Below are 16,059 nucleotides of genomic sequence, written 5' to 3' on the forward strand. Positions count from 1 at the left end.
AAAATACCTAGTATTTTAACCACTAAATATTTAATATTTTAGTTTTATATTTAAAAACCCTCAACTTCATTGTTACTCTTTTTTATTTATTTATGTATTTATTTTTTGAGACAGAATCTCACTCTGTCACCAGGCTGGAGTACAGTGGCACGATCTCAGCTCACTGCAACCTCTGCCTTGGGTTCAAGCAATTCTCCTGCCTTAACCTCCTGAGTAGCTGGGACTACAGGCGTACCTCACCACACCCAGCTAATTTTTGTATATTTTTTTAGTAGAGATGGGGTTTCATCATGTTGACCAAGATGGTCTCGATCTCTTGACTTCGTGATCCGCCCGCCTCGGCCTCCCGAAGTGCTGGGATTATAGGTGTGAGCCACTGCGCACAGCCTGTTACTCTTTTTTAGTAACTATACTTCTTCTTAGGCACACAACTATTACCAGCTACTTTTGTGTCTGGTTGCTAATGCCTCCCGTCAGTGCACACCCTTCAGTGATTTTGCAGCAGGAGTCTATGAGTGGCAAACTCTTTAAGGTTTTGCTAGTATAGACATATCTTTAATCCTCCAGATGGGTCTGGGTTTCTAGTTTTTGGTGATTTTCCATGAGCATTTTCATAGAATTCTTCCATTTCTTCCTGGCCTCTTTTGTGTTGATTTGAATTCTGCTCTTAGTCATCTGTTCAAATAACAACAGACATTCTTTTCTTTCTAGTTACCTTTAAGTTTTATCGCTCTTAGTTTCCCCTACCTAGTTGTGGAATTATTTTTATTTATCCTGCTGAGACTTTACGATATGATAAATTTTCAAAAGACAACTCTAGGAAATCACAGTTACTAACTCTTCAGCTGCCCTCTCTGGTCTTGTCTTCAGCAGTTACTCTCACCCATTTGTTGGACTGCCTCATTCTGTTGTTCTCTTCCCTCCTGGTTTTATATTTGCTGTCTCTTAATGACTCTGCTAGAATCTGAGCTACTTTTCTAGATTTATCTTCCAGTTCAACAATTTTCTTTTTAGCTAACTGTAATCTGCTGTTTCACATATACATTGAGCTGTTTTTTTATTTCCATGAGTATACGTTTTGTGTCTAGAATTTCTGTTTGGTTCTTTCTCAAATCTGCCTTTTATTTTTCATTGTTCTTTCTTTATACTTTATGTTTTTTCTTCTGTGTCATTAATCATTCAAATAGTGACGATAGTCATTTTTTTCATCACTTACTTTTTTTTTTTTTTTTGAGACAGGGTTTTGTTCTGTCTCCCAGGCTAGAGTGCAGCAGTATGATGACAACTCACTGTAACTTGACCTTCTGGGCTCAATCTATCTTTCTGCCTTAGCCTCTTGAGTAGCTGGGACTACAGGCATGTACCATCATGCCTGGCTAATTTTTGTATGTTTTGTAGAGATGGGGTTTCGCCATATTGCCCAGGCTGGTCTCGAACTCCTGAGTGAAAGTGATCCTCTTACCTCATCCCATCAAAGTGCTGGGATTACAGGCATGAACACCTGGTCCCCTTCTCATACACTTTTTTTTTTTTTCTTGAGACAGGATCTCACTCTGTCTCCCAGGCTAGAGTTCAGTGGCACGGTCTTGGCTCACTACAATCCCTGTCTCCCAGGTTCAAGCAATTCTCTTCCCTGAGCCTCCCGAGTAGCTGAGACTACAGGCATGCACCACCAGGCCCGGCTAATTTTTGTATTTTTAGTAGAGATGGGTTTTCACCATGTTGACCAAGCTGGTCTCGAACTCCTGACCTCAAAGTGATCCACCCGCCTTGGCCTCCCAAAGTGTTGGGATTATAGGTGTGAGCCATTCTGCCTGACCCTCATACACTTCTTAATAGTCCAGTGCTTTGAAAGAACTAAGGCAGTACTTTTTCTGTTTTAGTACTTATTTCGTCCATTCTGCTCTGCTCATGCTTGGTTAATGCTTTTAATCAGGTGTTTTAACAGATCTTGATGAATCAAGAAAGTTCTGAGTCAAAGATTAAATTGTAGGATAATGACCTATATTAGAAACTGATATTAGGTTTCCATGATTGTTTACCACATGAACCTCACTGTTCTTACACTTAAACAATAAATCCCACCATGCAGAGGATTCTTCTTTTTCTTCCCTAAAGTCTTCAGTTTGGATTAAAGTCCATTTCTTCCATCCTTTAATTTAAAAAAGTTATCTATTAGGCATGCAATATTTACCAGGCACTCAAAATCAGAGCTAGTAAGTTACTGAGAAGATAGAAAAATCTAGAAAAAGATAATACGCTGTACATTCCAGTCATACCTGGCCACTTGAATGAAATTGTGCAAACTGATTACTCTTCATGAGCTCAGCTTCTGTCATAGAATCTGGAGATCTCAGCCATGCCTCCTAGAATTGTCACTTAGAAACTTCACTAGCACTCTGAAATTGTTTTCAATTAGAAATGAAATGTACAGGCTGAATAACAACTAGATTAGTATGGCAATTGGTTTAGGCAACTTTATATTTTATGAATGTGAGCAAGGTGTCGGTGAGGGATATTTTGAAAGGCTGTCAGGCTTGTGACACGAATAAATCAAAAGTATTCCAGGCGATGGCTGTTACTGGGGCAGAAACTCATGTAACATGCATGATACATTCATTCCTCTTACTAGAAATAAGCGTAGTTTTTAAAGATGTTTAATGGATTCTGAGTGTCAAAGTTTGTAAATATTGAAACTTCGATGTACATCCTGCCAAATACAGCCTTGGTTTTTGGAGAGATGGGTAGACATAGGTAGTAAGCCACTACTTGTTTTAAAGTGGTTTGAAAAATCAGATTCTTTGGATTTCTGACCATTGCAAAAAATAGCCTCAAATGCAGTGAAAGTTCCTGAGGACATCATAAGCCCATTTCCCCAGTGTTTGGGAAGCTTATTGCCAACTGTCTCAATTGAATAGAAAACTACAGTTTGCTTTCAACAACCCACTTCTATGTGTATTGTTTCTTTCTGTTGTGGAGTCATTTGTCCACACAGTTAAACTAACAGAGAGCCCATCTATCTAGGTTCTATTATTTTATGCTGGTTGTAAACAAGGCCAGTCCTGGCTTGCATTCAGCAATGAACAGACACAAACAGTTTTCTGTTTCAGAGGAGGAAGAGGAAATCAGATGGAGAGGGCCGTTAGGAGTGTTGGTTGGGTTTGAGGCATATATTATGCATCTGAACTAGTGTTTGAGATTTTGAGATGTGTCTAAATGACTTCCAGGTGGCCACAGCCCATATGTGCAGAGGAGGCTATTCATTTTTAACAGTGACCCTCTGTTTCACTAGTTTCTTTTTGGCTTTTAGTGATTATAGTGGACACCACATATTATTGGTTAGTAGATGTTGCCTCAACTCAACAGAAAGACAATTTCAGGTTCTTGGGCCTGCTTTCTCTGTGATTTTGGATGGCTGTTTTATATTCTTTGGGTCTGAGGTTTTTCCCATTTGAAATTAATTTTTTTTTTTTTTTTAAGAATCATAATATATGACCTTCCAGAACTTAGCAGGGCCCTTAGGTATCACTGTAAAGATGTGAAGTTGAGGTTGCCACACAGTGGCTGCACCAGGTCCAGGACTCCGTCTCCTGAGCACCGGCTCCTGCCCCTTATTTCTCAGCATCTGGATGAGTAAGAGGATTTGGGTGAGAAGGTAAACTACCAGGGCATAGTAGAAGAAGTACAGGCCTTGGGCTGCCTTGGTGTTACTACTTAATGATCTTTAAGTTTCCTATTCTCTCTGTGCCTGTTTTTCATTTGTGAAGGGGAATAATACTTACCTCACAGGTTGTTGTGAACAGCGAGTGATTTTTTTTTTAACGTGTGCATCTGGGCCTGGGTAATGGCTCATGTCATGTTTATAAACCCATAGGCTCAAGCCCATCGAGGGGGCTGCCCTCCACTGCAAGGTCAGTCCAAGTGCCCAGTTCCCAGCCGAGGAGAAACCTGGGTGCTTCACAGTTCAGACCTAGTGCAAACCTCTTTTCAGCTCATCCACTTGCACAGTTGGTGGGGGATGGAGATGAGGGGTGTGTGACTTTATCTCTTGCCTCTGTTACAGCCATCTATCACACCTGTGAGGCCTCCAACTTCCAGTGCCGAAATGGGCACTGCATCCCCCAGCGGTGGGCGTGTGATGGGGACACGGACTGCCAGGATGGTTCTGATGAGGATCCAGTCAACTGTGGTAAATGCAAATATTCCAGCTCCCTCCCTGAGCCTCCCCAGTGTCTGCTGTTCAGGAAGAGAGACAACAGAGAGCCAGGGGATGAAATGCTGTTCTCCTGTGCCCATATTGCCACTCCGAAACTAAATAAGCCCACCTGCTTTCTGAGTTATACTGCCATATGATGCATCAGAGTGTATTATGTAGTCTTAAGATTTGCAGGCAAGCAGTTTGCCCCCCGCCACAAGCAAACTATATAAAATGCTGTCACACAAACAAAATATATAAAATGCTTTTCGAAACCAGATATTTTTAAGGTTCTCCATTCTTTTGCCAAACATTCCAAATTTTCATGGCATGTTAGTTGTCACATGTTGTTATACATTCTACTCCTTTTGTGTTACAATATTAAGTAAAGACGTTTACGCAACTCTGTATTTTTCTGTAGTAAGGATTTTCATGGCAGATGCGTATTCACTTTATATTACCATAACCTAGTTTACATAGTTGCTTCTTGGTTGGGCATTTGAGGTTTTTAGTTTTACACTGTTATGCTAGTACCACTATTCGTGTCCTTGGAAATGAAGGCTTGATTTTTCTTTGAGATCGATTTCCTGAGAGGTGGTCTTCAGTATGGAGTTGTAAGGTGAAAGGTTCTGACCAGTTTTTGAGTCTCTGTTACCAGATTGGGTTTCCAAGGGATTATACTAAATATGACTCTGCTAGTAATATGTTGCATGTTTCCCCAAGTCTCCACTGATGTTAGATTTATGTCTTTTTAGTTGCTTCCGCTAATGAAATGTGTGTGTTTACCTCACATAATTTTGATTTATACCGCTTTTAAAATACTTTTTCTACCTAGTGACAGTAACCATTTCTCCAAATGGTGGTACTTGTTTACTATTTCTGTTTTGATATCCTTTGGCTAATTTCCCAGAAATGATTACATTTTACAGGATTAAAACACATTTTCGTGCTTATACTTAATCCTCAAAGAACTATTCCACACAGAGCTCGGTTTGCAAAGTCTCTATGACTGCCCCATTAGAAGTGATTTTCTTTCTTTTATTTTTGAGACAGGGTCTCTCTGTGTCACCCAGGCTGAAGTGTAGCAGTGTGATCGTGGATCACTGCAGCTTCAACCTCTTGGGCTCAACTCATCTTCCCACCTCAGCTTCCTGAATACCTGGGACTACAGGGATTGCCCACCACGTCCAGCTAAGTTTTGTAATTTTTGTAGAGATGAGGTTTTCACCATATGGCCCAGGCTAGTCTCTAACTTCTGAGTTCAAGTGATCCGCCCACCTCAGCCTCCCAAAGTGTTGGGATTATAGGCATGAGCCACTGCGCCTGGCCAGAACTGATTTTCAGGTCCAATACCTGGCAATAACTTTTTGCTCAGGAGAAAGGATGACCTAGTACTAAAGATTCTGATCAGGATACTTTAGTTCTAGTTTAATTTGCCCTAGAACTGTTGTGAAACCTCAGGCTCTTATCATTTCTAGACAGACTTTCTCTAAAACGGCTCTGCTTTAGAATTCCTCCATAATTAAGCTCAGTGAGTGATTTAAATAACTTTATAAAACTAAGATTTTTATAATCAAGACTCATATTGTGCTTTTTCTATTCCCTGATACTTTTCTCTTTCTTCTAAAAAATATACTTAGGTCAGGTATGGTAGCTCACACCTGTAATCCCAGCAGTTTAGGAGGCTGAGGCTGGAGGATGACTTGAGCCCAGGAACTTGAGACCAGCCTGGGCAACATGGCGAGACCTCACCTCTACAGAAAATACAAAAATTAGCCAGGCTTAATGGCGCATGCCTGTGGTCCTAGCTACTCAGGAGGCTGAGGTGGCAGGACTGCTTGAGCATGGGAGGTAGAGGCTGTAGTGAACTGTGATCACGCCACTGCACTCTAGCTTGGATGGTGGAGCAAGACTGTGCCTTAAAAACAAACACACATCACAATAGAAATTTTCAAAATGGAAAATGTGCAAAAAGGTATGGAGTTAAAGGTTGATCACCTCACCTGCCCAGTTCCCACATTTTCCTTATCGGAAACAAGGTTGTATAATTTTTCACAATCTTTTTGTGCACATATATGCAAATTTAAATCTACTCTGTATTATTGTCCTATTTCATACCCATAATATTTAACTTTGCATATTGTTTTGCGCCTTGTTTTTTCACAGAACTGTATATCTAGGGCATCATTTTTATAGAGCACTTCTTCCATCTCTTTATAGCTAGTGTTCCAGTGTACAGTAATTTATTAAACAGTCTCTTACTGATGGACTGTTTTCAGTCTCTTACACAGTTTTGTAATGCAGTACTTTACTTGTGGGCAGTTTTCAATCTATGTCAAACAGTGTTGTAGTGCAACACTGGTACTTAGGCTAAGTACAAGGTTGTAAACCTTTATTTACGTAATTTTTTCAATTGCTTAAGTAGAATGCATTTATACAAAAAAGCAATTACTGGGTCAAAGTATATATACATTTGTCATTTTGCTGGTTATGGCCAAATTGGCCTCCCCAGTGGTGGTACCAGTGTATACTCCTAACAGCACTGCGTGTGAATGCCTGCCTGTTTCCTCCATGTCATTCTTTTGTATTGTTGAATTATATTGCAGAGAAGAAGTGCAATGGATTCCGCTGCCCAAATGGCACTTGCATCCCATCCAGTAAACATTGTGATGGTCTGCGTGATTGCTCTGATGGCTCCGATGAACAGCACTGCGGTGAGTTCATTCTTTGCCCACTGGAAACACCTAGGCCTGGTGATCGTGAGTGAAGAGCTTATATTGGACTAAATCCTTTCATTTCCTCAGTACCTGCTTGTGGTTAGCTTGTAACTGAGTTGACTCCCAAGTACTTGGCTAGCACTCCCGGAGGTTGATCATGACAGGGAGACATGGTTTGGTTAAAGGAGAGCAGGAAGGAAGAAGGGCAGGATTGGGGGTGATGGTGGGTTAGTTTGTACTTCAGTGAACGTTATTGTTTAGTTGAAATATGTTCTATGAATTGGCCACTTATTTCTACTTGATTGCTTTTTTTAGTGTTGCTGAGTATCACTGGGGGTAGAGTAGGGGGTGGGGGTGGCATTTTTAGGCCAGGTGACTCTTTTTTTCTTCAGTTTTCTTTAGACCCAGAAAGATTGCCTTGGGTCACTAGTGCTCATTTTTGATTATATATTGAATCACCTGGGGAGCTTTAAAACCTTCTGGTGCCTGGACCTCACCCCCAGAGATTCTGATTTAATTAGCAGAGATGTGGCTGGGGCGTTGGGACTTCTGTGGTGCTCTTGGTGATTCTACTGTGCAGTCCAGGTTGAGAGCTAATGTATCAGTGCAGGGAGTGGCAAACTAGCCTGTGGGCAAAATCCAGTCCATAACCTGCTCTATTAAATGAAGTTTGATTTGCATACAGTAACTACTATTTGCTTACATATTGTATATGGCTGTTCTCAAGCTGTAGTGGTGGAATCGAGGAGTTGTAACAGAGGTTGTATGACCTGGAAACTCTGAAATAGTTGCTTTCTAGTTGTGTTAGTTGGAGTTCTTCAGAATAGAACCAATAGGATATGCATATATATACACACACACACATAGAGAGAGAGAGAGATTCATTTTAAGGAATTGGTTCATGTGATTTTGGAGGCTGGCAAGTCCCAAATTTGCTAGGTGAACCAGCAGACTGGAGACCCCGTGACAAACCAAGGCTATATTTCAAGTCCAAAGGCCACCAGGCTGCAAACCTGATGAAAGATCCAGTTATAGTTGAAGCACGAAGGTCTCCGTGCTGGGTCCTTACATGGCCCTCTCTCTGTGTGGGCATTCCTGGTGTCTCTCTCCTCAAAGGACACTAATTCTGTTGAGTTAGGGCCCCATTCTTATGTTTTCATTTAACCTTAATTACCTTTTTAAAGACTCTGTCTCCAAATACAGTCAAATTGGGGATCAGGGCTTCAACATACACATTTTAGGGGGACATAGTCCATCTCGTAAGACTAGGTCCTTACAGAAAAATTTACCTACCCCTGTATTAGAGAGTCAGCATCATATTAATCATGCTTCAGATCAGGGTTTTGGATGCCAGACAGCTCTGGATTTCACTTTTGGCTTCACCTTCATCAGTTATGTACTTTTGGCAAAATACTTAATGCTACTGCCCTTGTCTTCTCATTTTGAATTAGCAACAATAAAGCCTCTCCTAATGTTGTTTCGAGGGTTCAATGATGCACTTCATGTCAAGTGCTTTAGCTCTAGGCTTGGCATAGGTGGCTTTTACCGTTGCTTCTGAAGCCACATCTGTACCTGTGTGCGTTTGTCCAGGGCTAGAGGGCCCAGCCAGCCGCAGTGCTCATGGCCTCTTGCCCTCTCTGGATCCCTTTCAGAGCCTCTGTGCACACATTTCATGGACTTCGTGTGTAAGAACCGCCAGCAGTGCCTGTTCCACGCCATGGTCTGTGACGGAATCATCCAGTGCCGTGATGGGTCGGACGAGGATGCTGCGTTTGCGGGATGCTGTGAGTCGGGGCAGGCTGGGGAGGTGACTCGCGGTCACTAACGAACTCGCATGGGGCTTTGGCTACCGTGGGGTTGGGCCTCTAATCACTTACAGGTGTTGGTTGAGTGTCGAGGGTTTGGCCACCCTGGGTTGTATCTCTGTTTAGCTTGTACGTCTAGGTTGAACATCCAAGCTTGCCTTTTCTGAGAAGGACTTTGCTTTGTTGCTAAGAAGTCCCACTTTTCAGTTGTTGGTGTATGTATAAATGGCAGGATGGTGAGTGACCAGGGTCTTGGCTCAAGGGTCGCTGTAAGTGAGAGGCCTTCTTTGCCAGGGCTGTATCAGATGGCACCCCCAGCATGCCGTAGCCCCTTACCTTGCTTCGGTGGTCCTGCGGCACTCACCGCCACTTTGGACCTATGTATTCATTTTGCTGCTTGAGCTTCACAGGAGCTGGGACTTGTTTGGCCCATTGCCATGGCTCTATCCTAATGCAATGCCCTCCCTGGAGTAGCTCTTGTATTTATTTGCTGGGACTGCTATAGTAAAGTACCACAGACCAGGTGGCTCAAACAACAAATTTATTTCTCACAAGTCTGGAAGCTAGCAGGCCAGGATCAAGGTGTCAGCAGGGTTGGGGTTGGGTGTCTTGGAAGCCTCTCTCCCTGGCCTCATAGATGGCTGCCTTCTCCCTGGGTCTTCACAGGGTCTTTCCTCTGCACACATCTGTGTCTAAATTTCCTCTTCTCTAAGAACACCAGGCCTATTAGATTAGGGCCGCCCAGATCACCTCATTCTAACTTTTCCTCTTTCAAGCCCTTATCTCTAAATGCAGTCCTGTTTCTGAGACAGCGGAGGTTGGAACTTAAACATGATTTTTGGGGGATAACCTTGGCTCATAACACAATTCAGTAAAGATTCATAGAATGGATTAATTAAGAGTGTGTGCCCTGTTAAGATTAGGTTTGACTTTTGCTTTCAAGGAATGTTCTAGCCAGACAGTCCCTTGCCGGAAGTCACTGCTACTCCCCCTTGCTTCTGAACAGCACTGCTGCTTCTACCCCTCAGCGTGGAAGCTCCTGGACCTCATGGTGGTTTTTTTTCTTCTGTAGCCCAAGACCCTGAGTTCCACAAGGTTTGTGATGAGTTCGGTTTCCAGTGTCAGAATGGAGTGTGCATCAGTTTGATTTGGAAATGTGACGGGATGGATGATTGCGGCGATTATTCTGATGAGGCCAACTGCGGTAAGACGTCCAATCTGACTCCTCACATCCTCATCCTCCTGCTACAGTGACGCCTGCAGTTAGAGGGGCACTCGCCGGCACCCCCACTGCAGACTTGCTGAGTTAGGGAACTCAGCAGCGGTTGCTGCCAGTTCCTGAATACTCATACGAGGAATTGAGTCTTGAAGTGCGCAGGTGCTAGGGAAAAGTTTATTTGATCTCCTTTTTTTTTTCCCGCAGTTGGGAGGACCACATTATATATAAGGAATATGGTAGATAAGGAATTATGGTAAATATTATGGAGTGACCGCCCCCTAAAAGTGACAGACCACAGTGTAATAGTTCTTGTCATCATTGGATTATCATCAGTAGTTTTTATTCCTTTGATAAAATGTCAAAATTAAAACTCAGGTGATCATTCTCAGTATATCAAAGTCTAGATCAGAGGAACATGGGTTGAGGGCTGGGAAGATGAGCTTTAGTTTGTGGGTGGGTGTATTTTTTGTTGCCCAATGGGTCCATGAAGCTGCCTTATCTCTTTATGGGTGGGAAGTGTGGGTTGCCCAGGAACTTGGGTCTGGAGGAGCATGCACAGAGTTGGAGCCCTGTGTTCACACTGGTGCAGGGGAAGCAACTGATGCTGTGGTTGATTTCCCCAGAAAACCCCACGGAAGCCCCAAACTGCTCCCGCTACTTCCAGTTTCGGTGTGAGAATGGCCACTGCATCCCCAACAGGTGGAAATGTGACAGAGAGAACGACTGTGGGGACTGGTCTGATGAGAAGGATTGTGGAGGTAAAAGGCCCCAGGGTCCTGGGTCAGCTCCATAACCAAGACACACCAGAATAGTTCCACCAGCTGTGCGGGATGTACCTGGCTTATTCTGTGTTTTGGGGGGCATTTTTTGGGGAGAGGAGTGACTCCATTCTTTTCTGTACCTCTTTTTCATTTTGAAATAAGTGTGGTTGGCTTCTCCTATTTTCAGGCTATTTATTTCATATTTTCAAGGCAGAGTGAGAAGTCTAGAGCCTTCCTACTCAAAGTGTGGTTTGCAACCAGCAGCATCTGCATCTTTTTGGAACTTGTTAGAAATGCAGACTCTCTGACCTCACCCCAGACCTACTGAGTCAGAATCTGCCTGCTAATAAGCCTCCAGATCCCTTGTGCTCCGTGATGCAGTTGAGGAGCACTCATGTGGAATACAGGCTTGCCCCTTTTTTTCTGGCATTCTTATCTCTGAACCGGGTCGTGGGGTAGTTGCGGTTGAATTAACCAGAACACAATGCTTCGCCTCAGTAGGAATCCTTAGACACCCTGTGCCTCTTGAGCCACCCGTGTCTTCCATCAGCCCCTGCGAAAGCAAACTCATCTGAGTAGTAGCCCAAATCAAATATAGTAAGTGAGGGAAATCTACTCCCCAAAAGGGAACATAAAGTTGCCTCTTCTGACAACTCATTATATATGATTTATAGATTAGCTGCTGCTTAGAGCTATGCCTGTCACTGGCCTCCCTCAGCAGGTACAGCTAAAAGTGGGACATCCGCACTAGGTGTGGGATCCGTCTGGTGTAGGATCAAGCTGCTTCTAACGTTTTGGGTTTCCTTGCTTGGTGTTTTTCTCAGATTCACATATTCTTCCCTTCTCAACTCCTGGGCCCTCCACGTGTCTGCCCAATTACTACCGCTGCAGCAGTGGGACCTGTGTGATGGACACTTGGGTGTGTGATGGGTACCGAGATTGTGCAGATGGCTCAGATGAGGAAGCCTGCCCCTCGCTTGGTGAGTTCCGGCCCACGTCCTCTCCTGTGGTACCTGCTGTTGTGGAGAGGACTTCCTGGGGGTGCACTCTGGGTGCAGCCTGGCTGGGCCCCGTGCCCTGCTGTCTGGGACTCCACTATGTGGCCAGGCTGCCTGTCACTAACGGTGCACCTCCAGGGCAGGCTGACTTCTAGCATTTCTCCCTGGATCATAGACACATAGGAAATTGGAATGGGAGCAACTATCTCATCCTCTATAACTGGCCTCTGATCTTCCTACAAGAGGCCAGCCACCCTGATTTCCACCCAGGCTGTGGTACCTTTGCTGCCTTCTTAGCGGGAAAATACAAATTGGAATTGCATGGAAGTGTGTGTGTGTGTGTGTGTGTGTGTGTGTGTGTGTGTGAAGCTAGGTAGCTGGCCTGTCCAACTAAAAGAAGGGTAAGCACTGCCATCTAGTGGCTAAACTGAAAGAGGCAGCTGAAGGTCCGTAGTCACCATATTGTTGGCGGTGGGGGTAGACCTTGAAACCCCATCTCGCGTGTGCTCTTGACTGCAGGAAGAACAGAGGTAAGGATCCTGTGTTCTTTCCTAAACAGGCGTCGACTTCAAACTCATTTGTAATAGGAGAACAAATAATTTTTTGCATGCTTTTCATGACCTTTTCCATTCTTCCATGACTATGTTCATCCCATTGCTTCCTTAAACATCAAAATCCCAAACTTAAGTGAACCTAAGAATCATATAGGGATCTCCTGGGTTCCATCCAGAAATTCCGATTCTATGTTTTTTTTAATAAAAAATTATAAAATGATATTTTTATTAGGGTGGTCTTTTTGCCATATTGAGTTTCCTCTTGTTCTTCTGTCTAGAAGATCAATTTTTGAGAATTTCTATTTTCCAGGCCCTCTATGACCTGACTCCTCCTTGCCTCCCTGGATTTCTTACATCGGTTAAGCTAGGTTCCTCATCTTCTCCAGATAGACTTGCTTCTTTCCCACCTGGGCACCTGCAGCAAAGTTTTCCCTCAGCAGTAACTCCTGGACCCTCAGCCTTATCCTCCTGCTTTGCTTATCCCTGAAACCCACCATCCATCAGTGCAAACAGAAGCATGCATTTTATAGCAAAAGAGACCTTGATATATTAATATCATCAGTACTTCTCGAAATGTGGCACAAAGACCACCCTGATGGAATCACCTGGGGTGTTTATTAAAAACGTAGAATCAGAATTTCTGGGTGGATCCCAGGAGATCCCCATATGATTCTTAGGTCCACTAACGTTTGGGATTTCTGCTTTCAACAAGTAGGGTATTATTCTCCTTTCACGCTCCATGTCTGTGGAGCTTTTACTGACTTCTTTAACTGGTTTCTATCTCTTTTTCATTTTCATTAAACTTACCCGTTGACCTTTTGATTCTTAACTGTGATCTGCCGTATAGTGCTTCCTAATTATTTCATGTGTGTTGATCTTTGCTTTCATAGCCATTGTGTGGATTTCCTGTTTGGGGATCATCCCGTGTACTACTTTGAGTCCTGCTCTGTGTCTCCTACAATAACAAGAAAACAGTCAGTATCCCCTAAATGCTTCTCAAATTAAAATAAGTTGTAAAAAAGAAAACCAAACTTTGTGTCTGTGCTTTCCCCTCAAGGCCTACGTGTTTATTGAATAACTTGATTATTATCCTCTCCAAGTTACGTTTGCTTATGAAAACTCTGAGCAGGACATTAACAGACTCTAGCAAATTCTGACTAATCCAATGGGCAGATCTCTGTTTACATATCCTGTTCAGCTTTTGTCCTTTCTTTTTTGTGTACTGTGTTGGGACAAATTTGAACTTGTTGATGTCTGTAACTCTTGGATTTTCTCTGTTTAGTGTAGAAGTATCCTAACTAGTTTATCAGGCTCGTATTTCTCCCCCTTTCAGTTTTTCTTCTGTTAAGACCTGTACTGATGAATGATCGTGTCCTCCCCAGTGCTGGAGACCTCTGATGCCTCCCTTATTGTCCAGGAATAAGTGGCATGATTTGCCTTGGCCTGGCTTTCTCCCTCTTTTTATTTTTTCTCACCCGTCTCCATGCACCTTGTGTTTCTGCAGAGGAATTCTGGGATTTAGGGAAAGCCCCTTTGAAAATCCAATTAAAACTCTGGAATATGCACAATATCCTAAGGTTAATAATTGCTTTTTTCATCTGTTTGCTTAGGTTGTTTGGTACCATTTGCTAATGCTTTCGGCCTTTCAGTCACCACTCAGGATAACTTTCCACAGGTGAACATGTTCAGTAATTTATCAGGTTCCGTTTTTCTCTTGGAGACATTCCTTATAACAACCTGGATTCGCCTTTCTGGACAGATTGCTCTCTAGTCCTGTGGTGTGTCCGTTAGCCTGGGACTTTCACTGCCCCCTTGGAATTCTCTTTGCCTTTCTCCCAGTTTAGATTCCTTGTTTCCTGGATCTTGTGTTTTGCTTTTTCTTGGTTTACTCCCTTGTTTGGGTGGAGTGCGTCTTTTAGTAACCTTGTCAGGTGGATATGATGATGCAGTGGCCAAGGATACCATGATGGCAGCTCTCAGGAGTTTGTCTCTTGAATTTTGCTGCTCTGCTTTGTACTGGTTGCCCTGTGCACCTGGTGCACAATTGTCTTCTAGGACGTTGCACCATCATCCTCCTCAGGACTTGCTTTACCTCCTTCTCCTGTTGGAACTCCTGTTTACGGTGTCCCAGTTTTTCTCCTTTTAGTTCAATCCCATGTTTTGGTAGAGCACATTTTCTGGAAAATGCCTGAGAAAATGTATGTGGAGAGGCCTGTGTGAGGTTTTGCATGTCTTAAAGTGTTTAAATTCTATCTTCAGACTTAATTGATAGTTGGGCTGTGTTTGGCATGCTAGATTGCAAGTAATTTTTCTTCACAATTTCGAAGGTTTTGTTCCACTGCCTTCAAGCAGATTTTGGGAAATCTAAAAGCTTTTTTTTTTGGTATGTAACCTGTTTTTAACCATCTAGAAGCTTCCCTTTGGCACCAGTGTTTTAAAATTTCACAGTGATGTGCTTTGCTGTGAGACCCTTTCCATCCAATGTGGTGGATGCTTGCTTGTTCTGTGGTTATGGATGTTTATATATTTTAGTTCAAGGAATTTTTCTTGAAATATTTTATTAATGGTATTTCTCTCCCTGTTTTCTCTTATTTCCTGGAATTCTTGTCATTCATATGTTGTCTCCTGTTCTGGTCTTCTTCTTCTTTTTTCTTTTAATCTTTTATGTTTTTGAAAATTCTTCTTCCCCACTTTATAGGAGATTTATTCAACTTTTTATTTCAGCTCTTTGCTGAGTTTTTCATTTTTGTTGTCATGGTTTTAAGAGTTTTTTTTTCAATTTTACCCCTGTGCCTTTTTATGGTATCCTATTTTTCCCCCCTCCATGGATAAATATTCTTTCTTTCTGAACATATTAAGGATATTCGTCTTTGAAGTTTTCTTCTTGCAAACCTGTGTTTCCCACAAATGGCCTGTTTGGGGGTTGGAGGCTCTGTTTGGCTTTCTGTCTTTCACGTCACAGCTTTTTCTCAGACAGTCCTTGGTTGCTGCTGTGTTTGAGGCTGAGGACTAAAGTGCTTCTGAGTAATTCTGAGCACATGGGTGGGCTTGTCAGTTTCGAGGTTCATGGCTGGGAACCACGGGGGAACCCTGAATTTTGGTTACTTCAGGGTTGGTTTCTGAAGCTGTTCATCTTCCTCAGAGAAGATTCTTAGATCTCCTGCCTGGGCAATAATGACCTTATGACTAAGATCTTCAGGGAAGAGAACTGGGGTTCCCATATGTAGTTTTAACCCCCCTTTCGTCTGTAGGATATACTTGCTCTCAACTACGCCTGTCTAAACAACGCTTTGTTTTTACTCTCTCCAAAAGACAACCCTCCATTCTTCTGTCAGGGTGACATATGTTTGGTTGTCTTGCAAGACTGATAGGAGGGGATATAGGGAATGTAGCTGTGTCTTAAACACCATTCAGTCAGTTCCCTTATTTTAACTCCTTCTTCTTCACTCCCAGTTAAGAGATACCAGTTTCTGAACTTTTTGAGGATTATGTGTTGTTGATCTGATCGGTTTTGAGCTTTCTCCTGGGATGCTTAGGGTAGGATACAGCCTTTGCTGGCTTCTTTGGTCACATACCACTGTCTCTCTTCTTTCCAGCTCCCAAATATTGTTGCTTTTGTCTCCTTTCCCATTATCCATGTCCTTGCGGATTTAGGTCTTTGAAAACAGTCTCTTCGCTGTGGCTTTAGTGGGACCCTGTGGGGAAGCAACATTAGATATCTGTACCTACTCTGCTGTCTATCCAAAACTCATATTTGTCTTTAGGTTCCCATTGTAATTTCTGAAGCACCTTAATTTCCGAGCACACTGA

At 42.9% G+C, this 16,059-nt stretch overlaps 1 protein-coding gene across 3 annotated transcripts in view; it reads left to right on the top strand.

Moving 5' to 3' along the window:
* The window catches only part of SORL1 (sortilin related receptor 1), a 177,232-nt gene that overhangs the window by 122,287 nt on the left and 38,886 nt on the right, over nucleotides 1-16,059 (top strand). For all 3 annotated transcript variants that reach the window (XM_039470514.2, XM_039470515.2, XM_039470516.2), the window contains exons 26-31: nucleotides 4,064-4,189; nucleotides 6,802-6,909; nucleotides 8,565-8,696; nucleotides 9,790-9,921; nucleotides 10,560-10,694; nucleotides 11,522-11,677. In XM_039470514.2, coding sequence (XP_039326448.2) covers nucleotides 4,064-4,189; nucleotides 6,802-6,909; nucleotides 8,565-8,696; nucleotides 9,790-9,921; nucleotides 10,560-10,694; nucleotides 11,522-11,677 — 789 coding nt within the window. The remainder of the gene's footprint in view (nucleotides 1-4,063; nucleotides 4,190-6,801; nucleotides 6,910-8,564; nucleotides 8,697-9,789; nucleotides 9,922-10,559; nucleotides 10,695-11,521; nucleotides 11,678-16,059) is intronic.

Source organism: Saimiri boliviensis, chromosome 6, assembly GCF_048565385.1.
Source record: "Saimiri boliviensis isolate mSaiBol1 chromosome 6, mSaiBol1.pri, whole genome shotgun sequence".
Classification (NCBI taxonomy): Eukaryota; Metazoa; Chordata; class Mammalia; order Primates; family Cebidae; genus Saimiri; species Saimiri boliviensis.